Source organism: Danio rerio, chromosome 16 (genome assembly GCF_049306965.1).
Source record: "Danio rerio strain Tuebingen ecotype United States chromosome 16, GRCz12tu, whole genome shotgun sequence".
Lineage (NCBI taxonomy): Eukaryota > Metazoa > Chordata > Actinopteri > Cypriniformes > Danionidae > Danio > Danio rerio.
In genome coordinates this window covers 35,397,453-35,414,304 of record NC_133191.1, presented here as the reverse complement: position 1 = coordinate 35,414,304, position 16,852 = coordinate 35,397,453, and the positions used below count along the sequence as shown (strand labels likewise).

At 33.3% G+C, this 16,852-nt stretch overlaps 2 protein-coding genes across 2 annotated transcripts; both read left to right on the top strand.

The window, feature by feature from the left end:
* Positions 1–4,947: 4,947 nt before the first annotated feature.
* On the top strand, positions 4,948–8,156 carry LOC110437808 (calcium homeostasis modulator protein 5-like). Its single transcript, XM_021466947.3, has 2 exons — positions 4,948–5,552; positions 7,204–8,156. Exons 1-2 carry the CDS (start codon positions 4,995–4,997, stop codon positions 7,591–7,593), a joined length of 948 nt encoding a protein of 315 aa, XP_021322622.1. The 5' UTR covers positions 4,948–4,994; the 3' UTR covers positions 7,594–8,156.
* Positions 8,157–9,271: 1,115 nt separating this feature from the next.
* On the top strand, positions 9,272–16,164 carry rwdd1 (RWD domain containing 1). The gene is made up of 7 exons (NM_001002535.2): positions 9,272–9,425; positions 9,972–10,037; positions 10,142–10,272; positions 13,921–14,064; positions 15,475–15,607; positions 15,700–15,762; positions 15,862–16,164. Exons 1-7 carry the CDS (start codon positions 9,353–9,355, stop codon positions 15,972–15,974), a joined length of 723 nt encoding a protein of 240 aa, NP_001002535.2. The 5' UTR covers positions 9,272–9,352; the 3' UTR covers positions 15,975–16,164.
* The last annotated feature ends 688 nt before the right edge of the window (positions 16,165–16,852 follow it).

Genomic DNA, 16,852 nt, shown 5'->3' with positions numbered 1-16,852 from the left:
TTCTATACATTTCTAATTGTTGCTGTTGCTTGTTTCACTGCAATGACAATAAAGTCTCTTTAGTCTTTACATTGGTGTGTTTTAGGCCAGTTTTTGATTTACGTACATTGCTGATCCAGCACTGCTCCAGAGGTCAGCAGCTGAACTGATACAGACAGCACTGGGACCGTCCATCTCTACAGGTACAGACACAGGACCGTCCATCTCTACAGGTACAGACACAGGACCGTCCATCTCTACAGGTACAGAGAGGGTTTATTCCCTCTATTTATGTAAATGTTTGAAACTGGGAATGCTTCTGCAGAAGACATTAACGTGTTTATTTTGATGTAAACTATTATTTTATAATGTGAATATTTGAATGTTTAAGTATAATTTTGAGTGTTTATATGCAAATTTGTGTATATAAATAAATGCATGTTTAAATACATATGTTTGTGTGTTTTTGTTCCTCTGTGGGGGCACCACAGTAAAATTTCCTGTTTAAAGTTAACAAAGTCAATCTTCTTGCTATTTGCATAAAAGTCAAAGTCAAAGTCAAAGTCAGCTTTATTGTCAATTCAGCCACATGTACAAGACATACAGAGAATCAAAATTGCGTTACTCTCAGACCCAAGGTGCTTAACATTAATATAAAATATATATATAAAAAATAGTAGAGTTTAAGAAAAAAAAAAAGAAAATTTACAGTATATACATTGCACATAAATGTGGTCTAAAAATATACATAATAGAAATTGTAAACAATACAGTGACATTAAGGGCATAAAGCAATGAGTGCAAAGTAAACCAGAGTTGTGCAGTTAAAAACAGTATAGTGCAAAAAGAACTTCTAAACATGATAATTGTGATAAAGTGACAGTTCAGCAGCTGAACTGATACTCATAACATTTTGACCAGATATAGGAGAATATATATTTTATAAACAGTGTCTGGAATCTGAAATTAATAGCTATTGAAATGCCATCCCTCTTTTATTTGTGTGATTATGATTAATAAAATACCTCTTATGTCATATCTTATGCATCTAAAGCATATTGAACAGATATTTATTTACAAATGCTGTAGTCACTGAATATGAAATTAAGCATGGTGCCTTCTTATATTCATATGAATGATAATAATGTTTATTAAAATGACTCATGACGCTCCTACATATGATCTGATTTTGAAATCTTTATAAAGGTTATTGACCCTGACAGATAAAATATAATTCCTATTTCTCTTTGTCTTAGTGGAGTCACTTCTCTTTTTCTTGTAGGATGCAGTTTTGATGTCTTTGAGAAACAACAGGTTCAAAATTAGCGATTAGACATTACAGAAATCTTGCACCAAATAAATGACACTGCTATTTTTAAGGTGGTTTTATGGTTTTATAAGTTTTTCTAGACATAATAATTTCACAATTTAGAAATGTGTTATAAGGTTAAAGTTATGTCTTTATAAAAGTTGAAAACAAACAATATAAAATGAATGAAAAACTAAAAACATTGTGTAACTTTTTTATAAGAGTGGTTGAAAATTATAGTCAGCCATAGATCATCTTTTAAAAAACTAAATAAATAAATAAATACAGTTAATGTGTGGGGATTTTACTATGGATGTCAAGGTTTACAACATAATTCAATATATATTTATTTTTTGTGTTCAACAGAAGAAACTCATTGGTTTAGAAAAATGACAGAATTTTCATTTTGGGGTGAACTATCTGTTTTTACCCATCGGATTCAGTGACCTAGAGGTCAGATCAACTGTATCTAAAAATAAGTGAGTCTGGTCAATATTGCTTTATAAAAGAGAAAGATGATGGACTGACACGTAACCTTTATCCCTTTATTAAATATTACACTCTGTCAACACATGGGGTTGCCTACCAAATTTCAATGGCTATGAATTTTATGAGTCATTTTCAGTGAACATCAAGCTACATATAAATAAAGCATCTCTATAAATTAAAATGTCTTTGAAAAGTTGATTAATTTTACTATTTCGATATAATTCATATATTACATAAACACTTGAAACATATAAATCTGCGTGTAATAAATATATTTAATATACGTGTTTCAAATTTTGAATTGAATTAGTAAAAGTAAACACCTTTTTGATGACATTCTAATTTACTGACATCCTCCTGTATAAAGATATCTGGTCATCAGTGTTTTATAAAACAAGAATAGGTCTGGCACAAAATGAGTCGATTTATTAAACATTATAATTAGGTTTACACAGGGATAACACTTCTTTGACTATGAATCTTACCTGTATCACATGTAATTTGAACTCAGTAATTAGCATTTGTAATGAACATATTATACGATATTTTCAACTCAATTTCATAACTAAATGTTTAGTTTTACCAGTCTACCAAGAGACAACAACAACAACAAAGTATCACGACTCCATTAAAGTTCTTCCATAAACCTATGAAGAAATTAAATTTTTATTTATTATTTATTAGGAAATTTAAAAATCATATTTTAAGAATAATATTAATAATGTTAATGATGATGGCGATTATTATTATTATTAAGTAGGATATTGTTTATTTTATTTTTTTGAAAAGTCTGCTTTTACAATTTGACATGTAAACCACTGCAGAAATGTTCTAACCAGCAGGTCCATGTCATATACAGTACATATAATTAAAAAAAAAACTACAAATTAAAAGCATTAACTGTTTTTTGTTTTCAAAATGTGAAACGCGTATATTAAATAGATTTATTATACATGATTTATATGTTTCAAGTGTTTATTTAATATATGAATTATACTGAAATAGTAAAATTAATCAACTTTTTAAAGACATTCTATAATTTATAGAGATGCTTTATTTATATGTAGCTTGATGTTCACTGAAAATGACTCATAAAATTCATAGCCATTGAAACATGTTAGGCTACCTCATGTGTTGACTGATTATAATATTTAAAAAAGGGATAAAGGTTGTGTGTCCGTCCATCATCTTTCTCTTTTATAAAGCATTTTTGACCAGACTTACTTATGTTTAGATACAGTTGATCTGACCTCTAGGTCACTGAATCCGATGGGTAAAAACAGATAGTTCCCCCCAAATTGAAAATTGTTACCAATCGCAGCAATGGAGTAATTATAATATATTTAATTATTTATTTAAAAATATATTTTTTCTTACAGATTATCTACAATACAGCAGTGTGGTCTGGGATATCAGCCAAGTCTACACTACTACACTTCATTATTCTTCCAAAATTGACTATTTACTTTATATTGAAATAAATCTAAACAAATCTAAAAAGACTTAAAAAATGAAATTTTGTTTTGAAATTGAATTAAAATGGCATTGCATTCAATTCCATTTAATAAATTGCAATCCAGTTCTAAATGAGTTTTTATTTTATATTTTGTTGAAATGCCATTCGTAGTTTAAACAAATTTTTTTTTACTCAAACTATCTATAAATGCAGAGAAACTCACAATTAAAAGTGTTCTACCTACTTTATTTATAACTATACATTATATATTTTTATATATTAGCTTGAAAGTTCATAAAAGAAATCATAAATCAGATATTTAAAAATATATATTTTAAAATGCTTTACTTAGGTCCAGATAACATAAAATTACATTAAATTATTTTTGCTTATCATTTTTTTTCTTTTGACTGTTTACAGATTAGATATCTGTAACAGGAACAAGACAAAAGCTATATGTGAGAAAAGCATTTTTTGCAGAGTATTTATAAATAACTTAATTTTATTTTTCAATGAGTGGGAAGAATTTGAAGCAAGGATTTAGCATCATTTAAAGAAGCCTGGTGATATTGGTGCAATAAATAAATGTTAAAATAATTAAATGTTGTCTGGGTTTTTGTTTGTCAGGTATAGCTAACTGGTCCTCAGAACTTTATAAAGGAGTGAATAGTTTGTCTAAAAGTTCTGCAGCTGTCTGGTCTTCAATACCCCTGCATTCTCATCAAAGCACATGATTACTCCATATTACACTGCATTTTTTCGGTTATAATTTTGTTATTTTTAAAATGCAACTTTAAATAATCAATACAACATAAAGCATATCTCTTTATGAAAACATATAACTAGGCTACAATTAATTTTTACACTATCCAACTATGTGTGTTTTAATTTTTCAAGACTGCAGACGCCCCATATAGCAGATTTCGGCAGTGTTGCCAACTTAGCAACTTTCCATAGCACCCCCTAGTAACAATTTTGTTCCAAAAAAAGCACCTAGCAACAAAGTTAGCAATTTTAAACATTAATTTGGCTACTTTAAGCAGTTTTTAAAAAGTGACTCAAAAGAGCAGAGGCTGCCGGCTTCACTCAGTAGAATAAATTGCTAGCTCAGATTGTTTTTCATAACTGTTCATTTACTGATATTTGTTAACATGTATAACTGTTGGATATTTAGGTAGCAATAAATTCCAATAGTGTTATAATTGTTGTCACTTTTACAAATGTTAAAAAGTGTAAGTATACAAGCTGATTGTTTTAAAGAATGCAACTGTTTGTTATCTGTTATATTTAAAAATAAAAGTGTTTGTATTTTACAAATAGTCAAGTATATTTTTCATACAAATCTAAATGGACATATTTCAAATAATGTTTTTTTCTGAGATGGCCAGTCAATTTGAGAAAACATTTATTATTTTGTATAACGTTACTACATAAAGATGTATTTTTTCCATTTTTTAATTTTTTTATTCTACATAAAGATGTAGTTTTGAGTTGTGATTACGCAATGACGTCATCACGCAAAGTACTATGTTAATAAGAACCTTTTTATTGTGCACCTGGATGTGATGTTTTAATATAATATAAAACACGGCGACTCAGAGAGTAGGAACATGATGGGCTTATGCTTGTCAGAAACTACGTGATGACGCCACTAATATGCAAATTTTTGCGTGACATCATCTGGCAACAAATAGCTACTTTTCGGGCAGGCTTTAGCTAGTTTTCTTTGGAAATAGTTGGCAACACTGTTTCAGCACAACAATGGCTGTACCAAGAATGGATTCTTTTAAGACTGTCTTAAAGTTCTTCACCGATCAGAAGACCACTATTGGCTACAGCGTCATGGCTATTTTGACAATAGGCAGTGAACGAATTTTCTCCATGGTGTCTTTTCAGTGTCCCTGCACCAAAGGACAGAATTTTCCCTATGGGATTTGTTTTCTGCTCGGACCTGCTGTCGTCTTACTGGTGATCGGTTTCTTTGTTAGCACACGTTTCTGGCGGTTATATACTGGGTGTTGTCTGAACCCCCTCAAACTCTGCCCCCGAGGAAACTTTGTGGGATGCTTGTCAGTGTTTATAAAGGTGTTGTATGGAGCCTGCGTTGCCCCTGTCATGTGGCTTACTGTAGCCCTGTTAAATGGAACCTTCTATGAGTGTGCTGTCAGTGGATTGGATGAAATTGCGGTGATCAAAATTTTCTGCGCAGGTAATGTATCTAAATGCCAGGATGAGTTACACCGAGTGCCCTGCGGCAAATCCACACTTCCTCCTGAGCAAAATACGGAACTGCTGTATATGCTGCGAGCTCAGTCACAGGTGAGCACAAACTAAAACACCTTCACACCATGATGAAGTTACCATCTTCAGACACATTATAGCAACCATACTATCTTGACCAAAATTAATCTGCAGCAGTCAGGTGGTGTAGTGGTCATGATATAATCGTAATGTATATTATTCACCCTTCACTATTATCCAACCTTCATGAGTTTCTTTATTCTGTTGAACACAAAAAAAGATATTTTGAAAAATGTTGGAAAGCTATAACCATTGACAATAGTTTCATATTATGGAGGTCAATGCTTACAGTTTTTTTTCTTCAGATAAATGAAATGAAATAATTGCAACAGTTTTTTTTACCACTTTATTTTTAATAGTAGTCAAGTTTTCTTTTTTGGCTCACTTTTTATCTCACGTCTTATCATGTTTCATCACGCTGTTGCTTATGTCATGGTGCATTCAAATCATGTTGAAAAGGTTGTATCTACAATCTTAATGCACTCAAACATCCCCACAAAATTATAATTACGAGTAGGAATTGCTTTTATGCATTGAGTTTATGGGTTGACTCAACTGTCAGTGAGAAATTGTGTAAAACAACTTATGTAGCAGGTGTATTTATGGTGTTTTTAACATGCGCATGCACATTCCCACAACATATACAGAAATGTGCTACAAATATGTCAGGGGACCCCAAAATTGACAAACTCACACCATCTTACCCTTTAACTGCCCCACCAACAGAAAATATATTTAATTGCATTTCTTAACTTCTAGTGTTGCTAGTTAATACACTTAATACATCCCATAATTTCTAAAATATCAACCTCTACCAAACAGTTGATATGTCGGGTTATTTTTAAAGTACTGGAATTAATACGTATACTATGAAAATCTAAAACATGAAGTGTAAGACCAGTTTATTTAAAGAAATAATCAAAATAATTTTTTTTTAAATACATATCTTTAATTTTGCCAAAAAATATTTCAGATTCTCATTTAACATGCTTTCTTGATTTCTTTTTTTTACAATAAAACCATAATCAAGTGTAATAGTGCAACAGGATTATGTTTGTTTGATTTATTCTTTTGCAAACCAACAATGCTGTGTGTAAACCATTAATTAAAACAGTCAAAATATGGTCAACATATTGGTAGAGCAGGGTCCATACTGGCCCAATAGCCCCATAAGTGGTTTCGTTCTCTTATCAAATGGAATAGAATAACTTTTGCGTAGATTATGGTAGAGACACTTTTCTTTTTTTTTTCTATGATTACTTACATGTGCAGGAACCACCCAAATTAATTACAGCAACCTAGTCCTAGACCACACAGAACCTAAAACTTTCAAATTTGAGTTTACAAAAAACACCTCTTTGGAGGGGTTTATTATAACACAGACAACATGCAGTATACAATTATTTTAATCACTTTCAACAGTGTTAAGAAAATTCAAAGTGTTTTCTTTAAAATGATACCAAACTTTTGCATTTACACCTCTGCATGTGGCTTTTGCATTTAGGTAGGCAAAGCCCAGTCAGAAACCCCCAAATAGCACTAGACTTTAAGAGGTTAAAGGGTTAATGTATCAAACATTTAAATGATTATCTCATATATTGTATTTCTGAGGAATGTGTGATAATTTGAAATAATAACCTTTTATTATATTCAACTTATTGATGCACAGATCCTCGGCTGGTCCATCATCATTACAGCAGTAGTAATAGCGCTGATCGGGACTTGCTATAAGAACTGTGTCTCTCAAGTAAGCTACCTTCAGCTAACTTTCTGGAAGATCTACATGGAGAAAGAAAGGGAAAAGTTTGACGCTTTTGCAAACGACTATGCCACCAAACTAGCAGATCGTAACCTCAAGAGTTTCTTTGACAACAAATTCCCAGAAGCATTTCCCTTTCCGAATCACAAAGCCTGGGAGGAGATCTCCGCTATTTACAATTTCAGAAAAAGTGAACAGCACTACAGCACACTGCAGAGATACGTGGAGCGCAGCAATCAAGACTACACCCCTGATGAGCATCCTATTATGGACCATGGCATAAACCTAGAGATGGTATAGGCTTCATGGACTGCTACTAAATCAATGAAAAAAGATTTCTCCAGTACAATTTTTGTGTGAATGAGAGTGTGTTTTCCATCACTGGGGGTTCATGAGTTAATGTACTCTCATTGCTGGGTTGCGGCTGGAAAGGACATTCTCTGCATAAAACATACCAGAGAAATTGCCAAATCATTCTACTGTGGTGACCCCTGATAAATCACAGAGTACTCCGCAGGACAGTGAGGGATTCCCAGAAAATTGGCCTTAAGACTGACAACAACTGTGAATCTTGGCAGGATGGCAGTTTTGTTTGGTAGCTACAGTCTATATTGAAAATCAGTCGACTAAAAGTTTTTTTGGTGTTATGTTTACATTTAGTCAGTTAGAAAATGCTTTATCCAAAGATTAAGTAACAGAAAATTAACAATATTAAGATATTAAGATGTTTACTCAGGTTTATTAAATTGTCCTAAAGCATAAAAATGGAGTCAGGTTCTTATTGATTTGCTCTGTTATAATCAAAATATATAAATATATCAAATGGAAAGTAAAATAAAAGTTGTACTAACAAACCTGATAAAGATCGGTTGTTCTTCTTTGGCCTTAGTCCCGTATGGGTGCAGGGTCGGCTCTTTGGAACAAGCCATTTTAGACTTGTCCATATGATAACGTGTCACCCTCATACACTACAGGCTAAACTACAATTTACCTAAACTACAATTTACCCAATTCCCCTGCAGCATGTCTTTGTACTGGGGGAAACCGGAGCACCCGGAGGGACATGCAAACTCCTCACAGAAATGCGAACTAAGCCGAGGTTCGAACCAGCGACCCAGCGGCCTTCTTGCTGTGAGGTGAAAGCACTACCTACTGCGCCACTGCTTCGCCCATCTGATGAAGATCGGTTGTGGGTTATTAAAGAATTACCATTGACTTTACTGAATTGTGAATGTATTTTACATTACATAAATTTGCATATATTTTACATTACTTAACAGGTTTTGCAGTTGTTAAATATAGTAGTTTATAAATATTCATATTACAAATAACAGTTAAATTGTATTTCAAATCTCTATTGCACTATTTTATGCTTAAAACATGCTTTACTCACCTACATAATATTTAAGTTAGGCTAAGTTAAATTTGTTAACCTTACATTTTCATTTTAATATTGCTATGGTAAATTGTTTAAACTTAATACTCTGATGATATAAAAAGATCTTAATTTTTCAACAATCAGTAAAGCATTTGTTTTTTTTTCTTTGATTTTTGTCTAAATAGTGCTTGAATTCACAAATATCACTTCATGTAGAAAAGGTACAAGATTTGATCAATGTGGAACATGCAATGCTATAATAATATAAAATAAAATACATTTTATTTTAATAATATAAAATAATAGACAAAGTTATGAACATTTGTTTATACAAATATGTATTGGGGTGGAGAAAAAGGTGGAGAAAGTTGAACCGTCAGGCTACATAATCCATGCCAGAGTCGAACCCTTTTACTATTTACCATAGACGGTAAAACTTTTTACCCATTGTGTCCCATGTTTACAATTTTTTAAATAGTTTACGAACGTTATACTAATTAAATTTGTGTTACAAACATTTAGTAAAGTCAAAAAAAAATGTTTGGGTTTATTTTTTACACCCTCATTCCGAGCTTCCAGATTCAGACATTACTGAAGATCGCAGACCACATCGATGCCGGCCGGGCCTTAGCACGCGTTTCTTCCATGCAGACTCGAATCTATGGACAATTGTGACATAAAATGACAGACTACGGCGAGGAGCAAAGGAATGAACTAGAAGCAATAGAGTCCATCTACCCAGACTCATTTACAGGCAAGACTGACCGCACAGTATATGGTTTTATGTCCACAACTTAGCCACGCTGTTTGTTAGCTGCCTAGCTTCTCATGAAACAAAGTTAGTTAAGCATAAGAGTGACTCGATATCAATCTTTATAGCAATATTTGAGCTGTCAAAGGTTTAATAAAACAAGCCAAGAATTAATTGATGACTACCAGAAAGTTGTCAAGCAAACGTTGCGCTGTCTGGATAAATTATGTTATCAATCATATTTATGTTTACCTTCTGGGTTACGTCAACTGTTCAGATTCTGGACTTCATTGTCGGTTTCTGTAGTGGACCAAACCTGTTTAGTTTCAGTAAAAAAAAAACTAAATATTGGGGAAAAACCGGTTATTGTATTTGAATAGTGGTAAACACAAATTAAGCATTGTTTTGTGACTAGCCATAGCAGTTATACCAATGTAAGACGTCATATGGTAATCATGCATCAAAAATATGGTTAATTTTACTAAAATAACACCATGGTTTATTTTTATAAGGAAGATTTCTTTCATTTGTTTCTTTCGACATTTCCAGTGCTCTCTGATGCACCCACAAGCTTCACCATCACAGTTACCTCTGACACAGGAGAAAATGAAGAGAGTAAGTTCCTAATTGATATTATCTCACTGAAAGTATAACAAAAATGTTAAAGCTAGATTTTGCAGCTGAAATTTCCTAATGTTGCTGATTACTGTCTATTTTAGCGCTGGAGCTGACCCTTAAGTTTACATATGTGGAGAAATATCCAGACGAACCCCCCCTCTGGGAGATCTTCTCACAGGAGAACCTGGAAGATTCAGATGCAGAAGAAATTCTAACACTTTTGAAACAACAGGTCTGCACATCGGACATCATACACTGCAAAAACATGTTAAAATATGAATGGAGTAGATTTCGTTGGACGGTTTTACTAGGGCATGAGTCCAAATACTGATAAGAGCTTTACTGTCTCCAAAATTACATAATATTTAGTATGGAAGGTGCTACAATTTTCATTTTCTTCACAATTGTGATAAGGAATGAACACAAGGGTTATGAATCAAATTTCATTTGCAGACTACATTCATTCTTTTCATGAAGGGCTGATAATTATGACAACAGAGTCATCACATAATATGTTTTTCATATCAATAATTTCATAGTAATTTTTTAGTTCATATCAATAATTATCACAATAAATGCTAAAAGTCTCTATTTCTAAGTTTTAATGCAGAATTTTGCTGCTGAGTTGAAGTTGCAACCAGACACTTAAATGATAATGTCATAACAAGGCAAACAGGTCAATCAAATGTGTAATTCCCAAATGTGAGGAACAACATTTATGGAAAACTTGTTTTGAGTAAACTTTCTACATCCTTTTTTCTTAAAAAAGATCTTAACACAGAAATGTATCTATTATTCCTGTATATTAAAACGGGTGATTATATCATATCATGAAACAAGTCTTGTTCCCTTGCTTTGAGGACACAATGCAGGTGTACATTTCTGTGAAGAAAAACAATAACATGTGTAAAATTGTATTTAAATGAACAGTTGTTTAACTCCACTCACCTAGGGTCCGTTCTTCGTACCTCGCTTAAATGATCTAAGATGATTTGGCAGATCCTGGATCTTTTAATCTTGATAACTGATCTCTCGCTAATTTGGTTCTTCAAACGAGTTTGCGAATCAGATTAGAATGTCTGGATAAACTGATCTGAGATCGCTGAAGGACAGATCTATCGATCCTCGAAATCATGATCAGCAATGCAACGATTGGCTGACGGCACAGCAGCGTAATGACATCATCTGATTAATATTCAATTATCCATGTGAGCAAAATTACATCAAATTGGCAGTAAACGGCTTGTTAAATATGACACGCAATAACCTTCCACATTTGTTGTGAGCTGCAATTTCCACTTTCATGTGTCAAGTGTATTCATCATGTATTTCAATGCAAATCAATGTATTTAGTTCCACATTTAGAAAATATTTTCTTTATTATAGTAGCCGTTTTTAAATCGGTGTAAAGAATAACTGGTTGTTTACAAAAGTATTTTCATATTGGTAAAGGCGTCTGCAACTTTTGTGAAGCATCAAATCACCAGCATATAAACTTTCAAGTTTATGACTGCATAAATGTATTATTGCTTTAAAAAGTCACATATTGTGCATTTTTATTATACACAGTTTGTACTAAAGCGATCTAAAAAGTTCATATCAATAAGTTTTCTCTTTGCACCACCAGGTGGCAGTTGTACTTTCATTTCGAGGGTGCAGATTGCATGTTTAATTAATATGTATAACTTAATTTATTTTATTAATGACTATAACTTTATATATATAGTTTAAAAAATATGTACCATTTTCCCAAGTGTATATAACTACTACTGTAAGAAAATATCAGAATTCGGAACATACTTTCTGTATTATCTTTGCTTGAACTGAGCCGATCTAATCCTGTTTATATGATTTGAACCTGCTCCCGATCAGGTTTGACCTAGCAGAACTGTTGCTATGACAACAACTCTCGGATCAGCTTTGAAGAACGAAACGATCCTGGATCGTGTCAAATCGTCAACATCCAAATCCAGCTAATTGAGTAATCCACGTACGAAGAACAGACCCCTACTGTTTTATGAATACTATGAATTTGGACATACTACTTAAAACATACTTTGTTTTACTCTATGTATAGTTGCAGAAATGGGCATATTCTGACACTAGAATTGTCAGTCAGTAGAGATTACCATATACCAGATGTGCCCAACACTGTTCATGGAGATCTACCTTCCTGCACAGTTTAGCTGCAACCTTGATCAAACACACCTGTCTTTAATTATCAAGTGATGTTCAAGTTCTAATTAATTGGTTCAGGTGTTTTTGATCAGGGTTGGAGCTGAACTCTGCAGGAAGGTAGATCTCCAGGAACAGGGTTGATCACCCCTGCCATATACCAACCTAAGTATCATTTTTATCTACATTAATTTACACATCAAAAAGTCAGTTGTTTTAGGTGAATGAATCTCTTTCACCCGAATATATAAAACGGGATTGGATAGTTTACCCACAAACTGAAACATTTGCAATGGTTTTTCACTTTAAAATAGTGTCCGATGGCTTGTTTTTAAAGCTTCTGTTATAAACCAAACATAACCTTTTAGAACCCAGCACATGGTTGATCAAAACAAGCACCAGAGTCATGGGTGTTAGCACAACAGTTTTCATATAAGAGAGTTTGTCATCATTAAAGCTTTAATCCAGGCAGACCATTAAAAAAAACACAACACTCCCATCAGCCGGCAGCTAGCTTTCTGTAACTTTCACATGGTCGCCCACTAAAGCTAAGCAGGGCTGCGCCTGGTCAATACCTGGATGGGAGACCACATAGGAAAGCTAGGTTGCTGCCGGAAGTGGTGTTAGTGAGATCAGCAGGGGGTACTCAACCTGCGGTCTGTGTAGGTTCTAAAGGTGCAGTAGGTGATCTTCCACAATGCTAACAGCTAAGCATAAATCTCTGAATCAAAGTCCCTCCCCTGCCAGCCTGAGCCACGCCTCCTGAAGCTTGAGCACACACACCTGAAAGATCCCAGAACTCTCTCTCTGTGTTAAAAGCAACGGCAAGCAGGAATTACACTCATCACTAAGCTAAACTGACATGCTATTTCAGAGCGAATATTCAGAAAAGCATGGTAAACAATATAAGGAGCGGGTCACAGGTCATCATTTTTCAAAAATGAACCAATGTGATGTGAATATAAAACCATCTTCACCTCAGTAAAGCAGGCTAGGCGGAATAGCGCTATTTACTTGTTTTGATGAAAACTAATTAAAATCTACTTTATCGATGCTGTAAAAGGACATTATGAAACTGAAAACAGTCACATCAATCATCAATCCAGAAGATCTTAGTGGCTGAACAACACTTCTGTGCAGATAACCCATTTGTAACAACATCATCTAACGTTAACGTACATCAGCTTTGTGTGAAGCTAAAATTGTTTTAAAACAGAACATTACCCTTCTAAAAGAAATCCTTCTGCCATGGTGTCACCCTTTCTCCAATGTGCCAAGGTAACTCCAATATTGATTCAGGTTTTTAAAAAGTTTTGATTCAGCATGTTTTTACAGATCGCACGCACGTTCCTTCTCTCTCCCGTTTTTTCTCGATCTCTCTCTCATGAACGCACAATGCACATACAGCGAAGCTGCATACAAACGGCTGTGCAGTTTGCTGACAGACAATTTGGGCTACTTATCGGAATTATGAGAGATGTCGGCCTGACTCTATTTAATGTGTTGAGCGCGTTGAGTGTCCAGTACAGTGCTATATAAATGTAAGGAATACTACTAGTATTACTACTAGTACTGTTTTTATTAATTCACACAAAAATGTAAAAGCGCAGAAGCATTTCCAGTTGCCTTTGTTTGCATGAAATGGGGTTGAGACTAATCAAAGGCTATTAACAACCTCTTTTTTTTTTTTTTTTTTTTTTTGAAGGCCGAAGAAAATCTAGGAATGGTGATGATATTCACATTAGTGACCGCTGTGCAGGAGAAACTAAATGAAATAATCGACCAGATCAAAAGCAGACGAGAAGAGGAGAAGCAAAGAAAACAAAAGGAGGCCGAAGAAGCTGAGAAGGTCTGTTTTAATAATAATCTTTTTTCACCTTTCAGTGTACGAACTATCCTGATCTATGACATGAAATTCAGGAGACAATGAGAAGATCATTTTAAAGGGATACTTTACCCAACCGATCTATCCTGGAGGCTCTATCTAATGGACATTATTAGTCGGGAATACACCACAGCCAAAATAAATGTAGCCAGTAAAAAAAACTCTACAATTTTGGTCAAATATGAGACTGTATCATTTGTTTCAATCCTGATTTTGTACTTCTAATTACAATAATACTGTTTTTTTATTTTACATATTTTGTTGGGTGAATCTCAGGCTTTATTCAAAATCAAAATGTTCCAAAAAAAAATATTTAAAAAAATCATTAATTAATTCTTAATTTTAAGACATCCAAGTTGCAGGTGATTTCTTTTGTTTTTAAATTGAATTGAACATTAATCTTTTGTAGGGCACTGCTTGAAATATATCAGAGTGTTACAGCGTGTTATTATAGTTCTTTGCCCAATGAAGGGTTAAAGAAGATTTTTAGCTAAAGCTGTAGTTTGTGCTGTTTTTTTATACAAGTCGGCGTCTACCAGCAGGGGGCATGATAACCTAAAGTCAGACTAGCTCAACTGTAAGCTCCTAATGAATACTTTAAATGAGATGTGCTTTAAATGAGCACACACTACCAATCATAAGCAAGGCCATCAGTCATTTAAAAGTGTAATTGAGAATGCAATAAAAGGATTCTAATATGCTACTATAGATAAATAATTGAACATGACTTTATAAATATATTAATTTATAGAGAGAGGAATTTATATAATATATTGATTTATTTCTCACAGAAAATATTATTGATATATTGACCATAGAGTTTTTACAGTAGTATATTGTGCTGTATTGTTTAATGCTTTTACTTATGAATTTATTTGTTTTGAATGATTTCAAGTAAAAAGAATACTTATTTGTGACCCAGCACCACCAAAATTGCCCTTTATTGCCAAAAAATACATTGTATGCTTCAAAACTACCAATTTTTCTTATCCAATATTATGTAAAAATAATGTCCCATAATGATATTTTGTTAATTTCCGACTGTAAATAGATCAAAACTCTAATCTAATTAATAATGTGATTGATAATTATTTAATGTTGATAGTTTCAGTGTGATATTTTAACATTTTGATATTTTTGTATAAATAAACTGTTGTAAATTTGATTGGTTTTGTGGTGCAGACAGAGTCACATTTGTATGATTAAACATTTTTAGTAATATTGAAAACTTTAAATGGGGGAAAAATCTTATAATTTTCGATTATATCATCAAGACATGACCAAAAAATGTTGAACAATAGTGTAGCTTCAATTTTCAATAAAGTATAAAGCTTTTTTTCCCCTCTTGGCTGATATTTGTTTCGTTTTTCCCAGCGAGCTTTCCAAGGCACAGTTGTCACAATTGAGACCTTTTTATCATGGAAAGCCAAATTTGAAGCAGAGATGATAGAACTAAAGAAGAAGAGGCAGAAGGAGGAGGAGCAGTCAGGAAAGAAAAAACTCACAGGTCTGCATCTAACCTAAAATTAAAAACTTAAACACGAACTACCTTTCATCACGCTATGCTAATTCATTCCTTTACTACTTTATCTGTAACAGGAAAACAGCTCTTTGAGACAGACCATAATCTTGACACATCAGATATCCAGTTCTTGGAGGACGGTAAGTGAAGTTAATCACTATTATTATTTTAATAGAAAGTTACCGAGGATGATGTTTGTATTTTTGTGATCATCCTTTAAACTTGCTCTTTCCCTATAGGTGGGAACAGTGTGGAAGTGGACGAGTCACTTTTTCAAGAAATGGATGATTTGGATTTGGATGAGGATGACCCAGATTTCGACCCACTGGACTTGGGTAGCGATGAAGACTGAATCCGACGTGAATGATGAAGACGCCAACATCCTCTGTAGCAGCCTTGTGGACCAGGACTTGAGCTCAATTCTACTAAACACAAACTCTTCTGTCACTACCATCTATAATGCAGCGTATTTTATGATAACCTCCAAACATACCGTCATTTGTACAACTATTGCCATTAAAAACCAACGACTTGTTCTCTTATTCTGCTGACCGGCTTCATTTACACAAGAATGAGAATGAGCTTTCCCAGAGATGTGTCTTCACAGTTTATCACTGAAAATTATTTGTGAGCCTGGACCACAATGTTGCGCAGATACATTTTTGCCATTAGCCAAAAATACATTGAATGGTTTAAAATGATTGATTTCCTTTATGCCAACAATCATTAGGATATTAAGATCACGACACATGAAGATACTTTCTAAATTGCCAACCATAAATGTATCAAAATTAAAAAAAAGAAATAAATGCAATATGTATTACTAAGCATTTATTTGGACAACTTAAAAGGCAAATTTCTTTGTATTTAGATTTTTTTTAAACCTTCATGTTCCAGATTGTAAAATAGCTGTCAAAAACCAAATACCATCCTTTTCTGACAAACCATAGTTCAATGAAAATCTTGTTTATTCAGATAAATCTCTAAGAAAATGGCCCTAATGACTGATTTGGTAGCCCAGGGTTGCAGTTTTCCACTATAAGGAAACTATTTAAAATAGAATAATTCTTTAATTGAGTTAAATTAAGTTCCTGTAAAATTTTGTACGCCTGAGCAGGCTTATTTTTTGTTTTTTTTTTAAATAATTATTAGTCCCGGTGCATGTAGCCCATTGAGTTCAACGCTACTCAAGGCTAGGGCTGAATGATATGTTCAAGTTAATCAACAAGA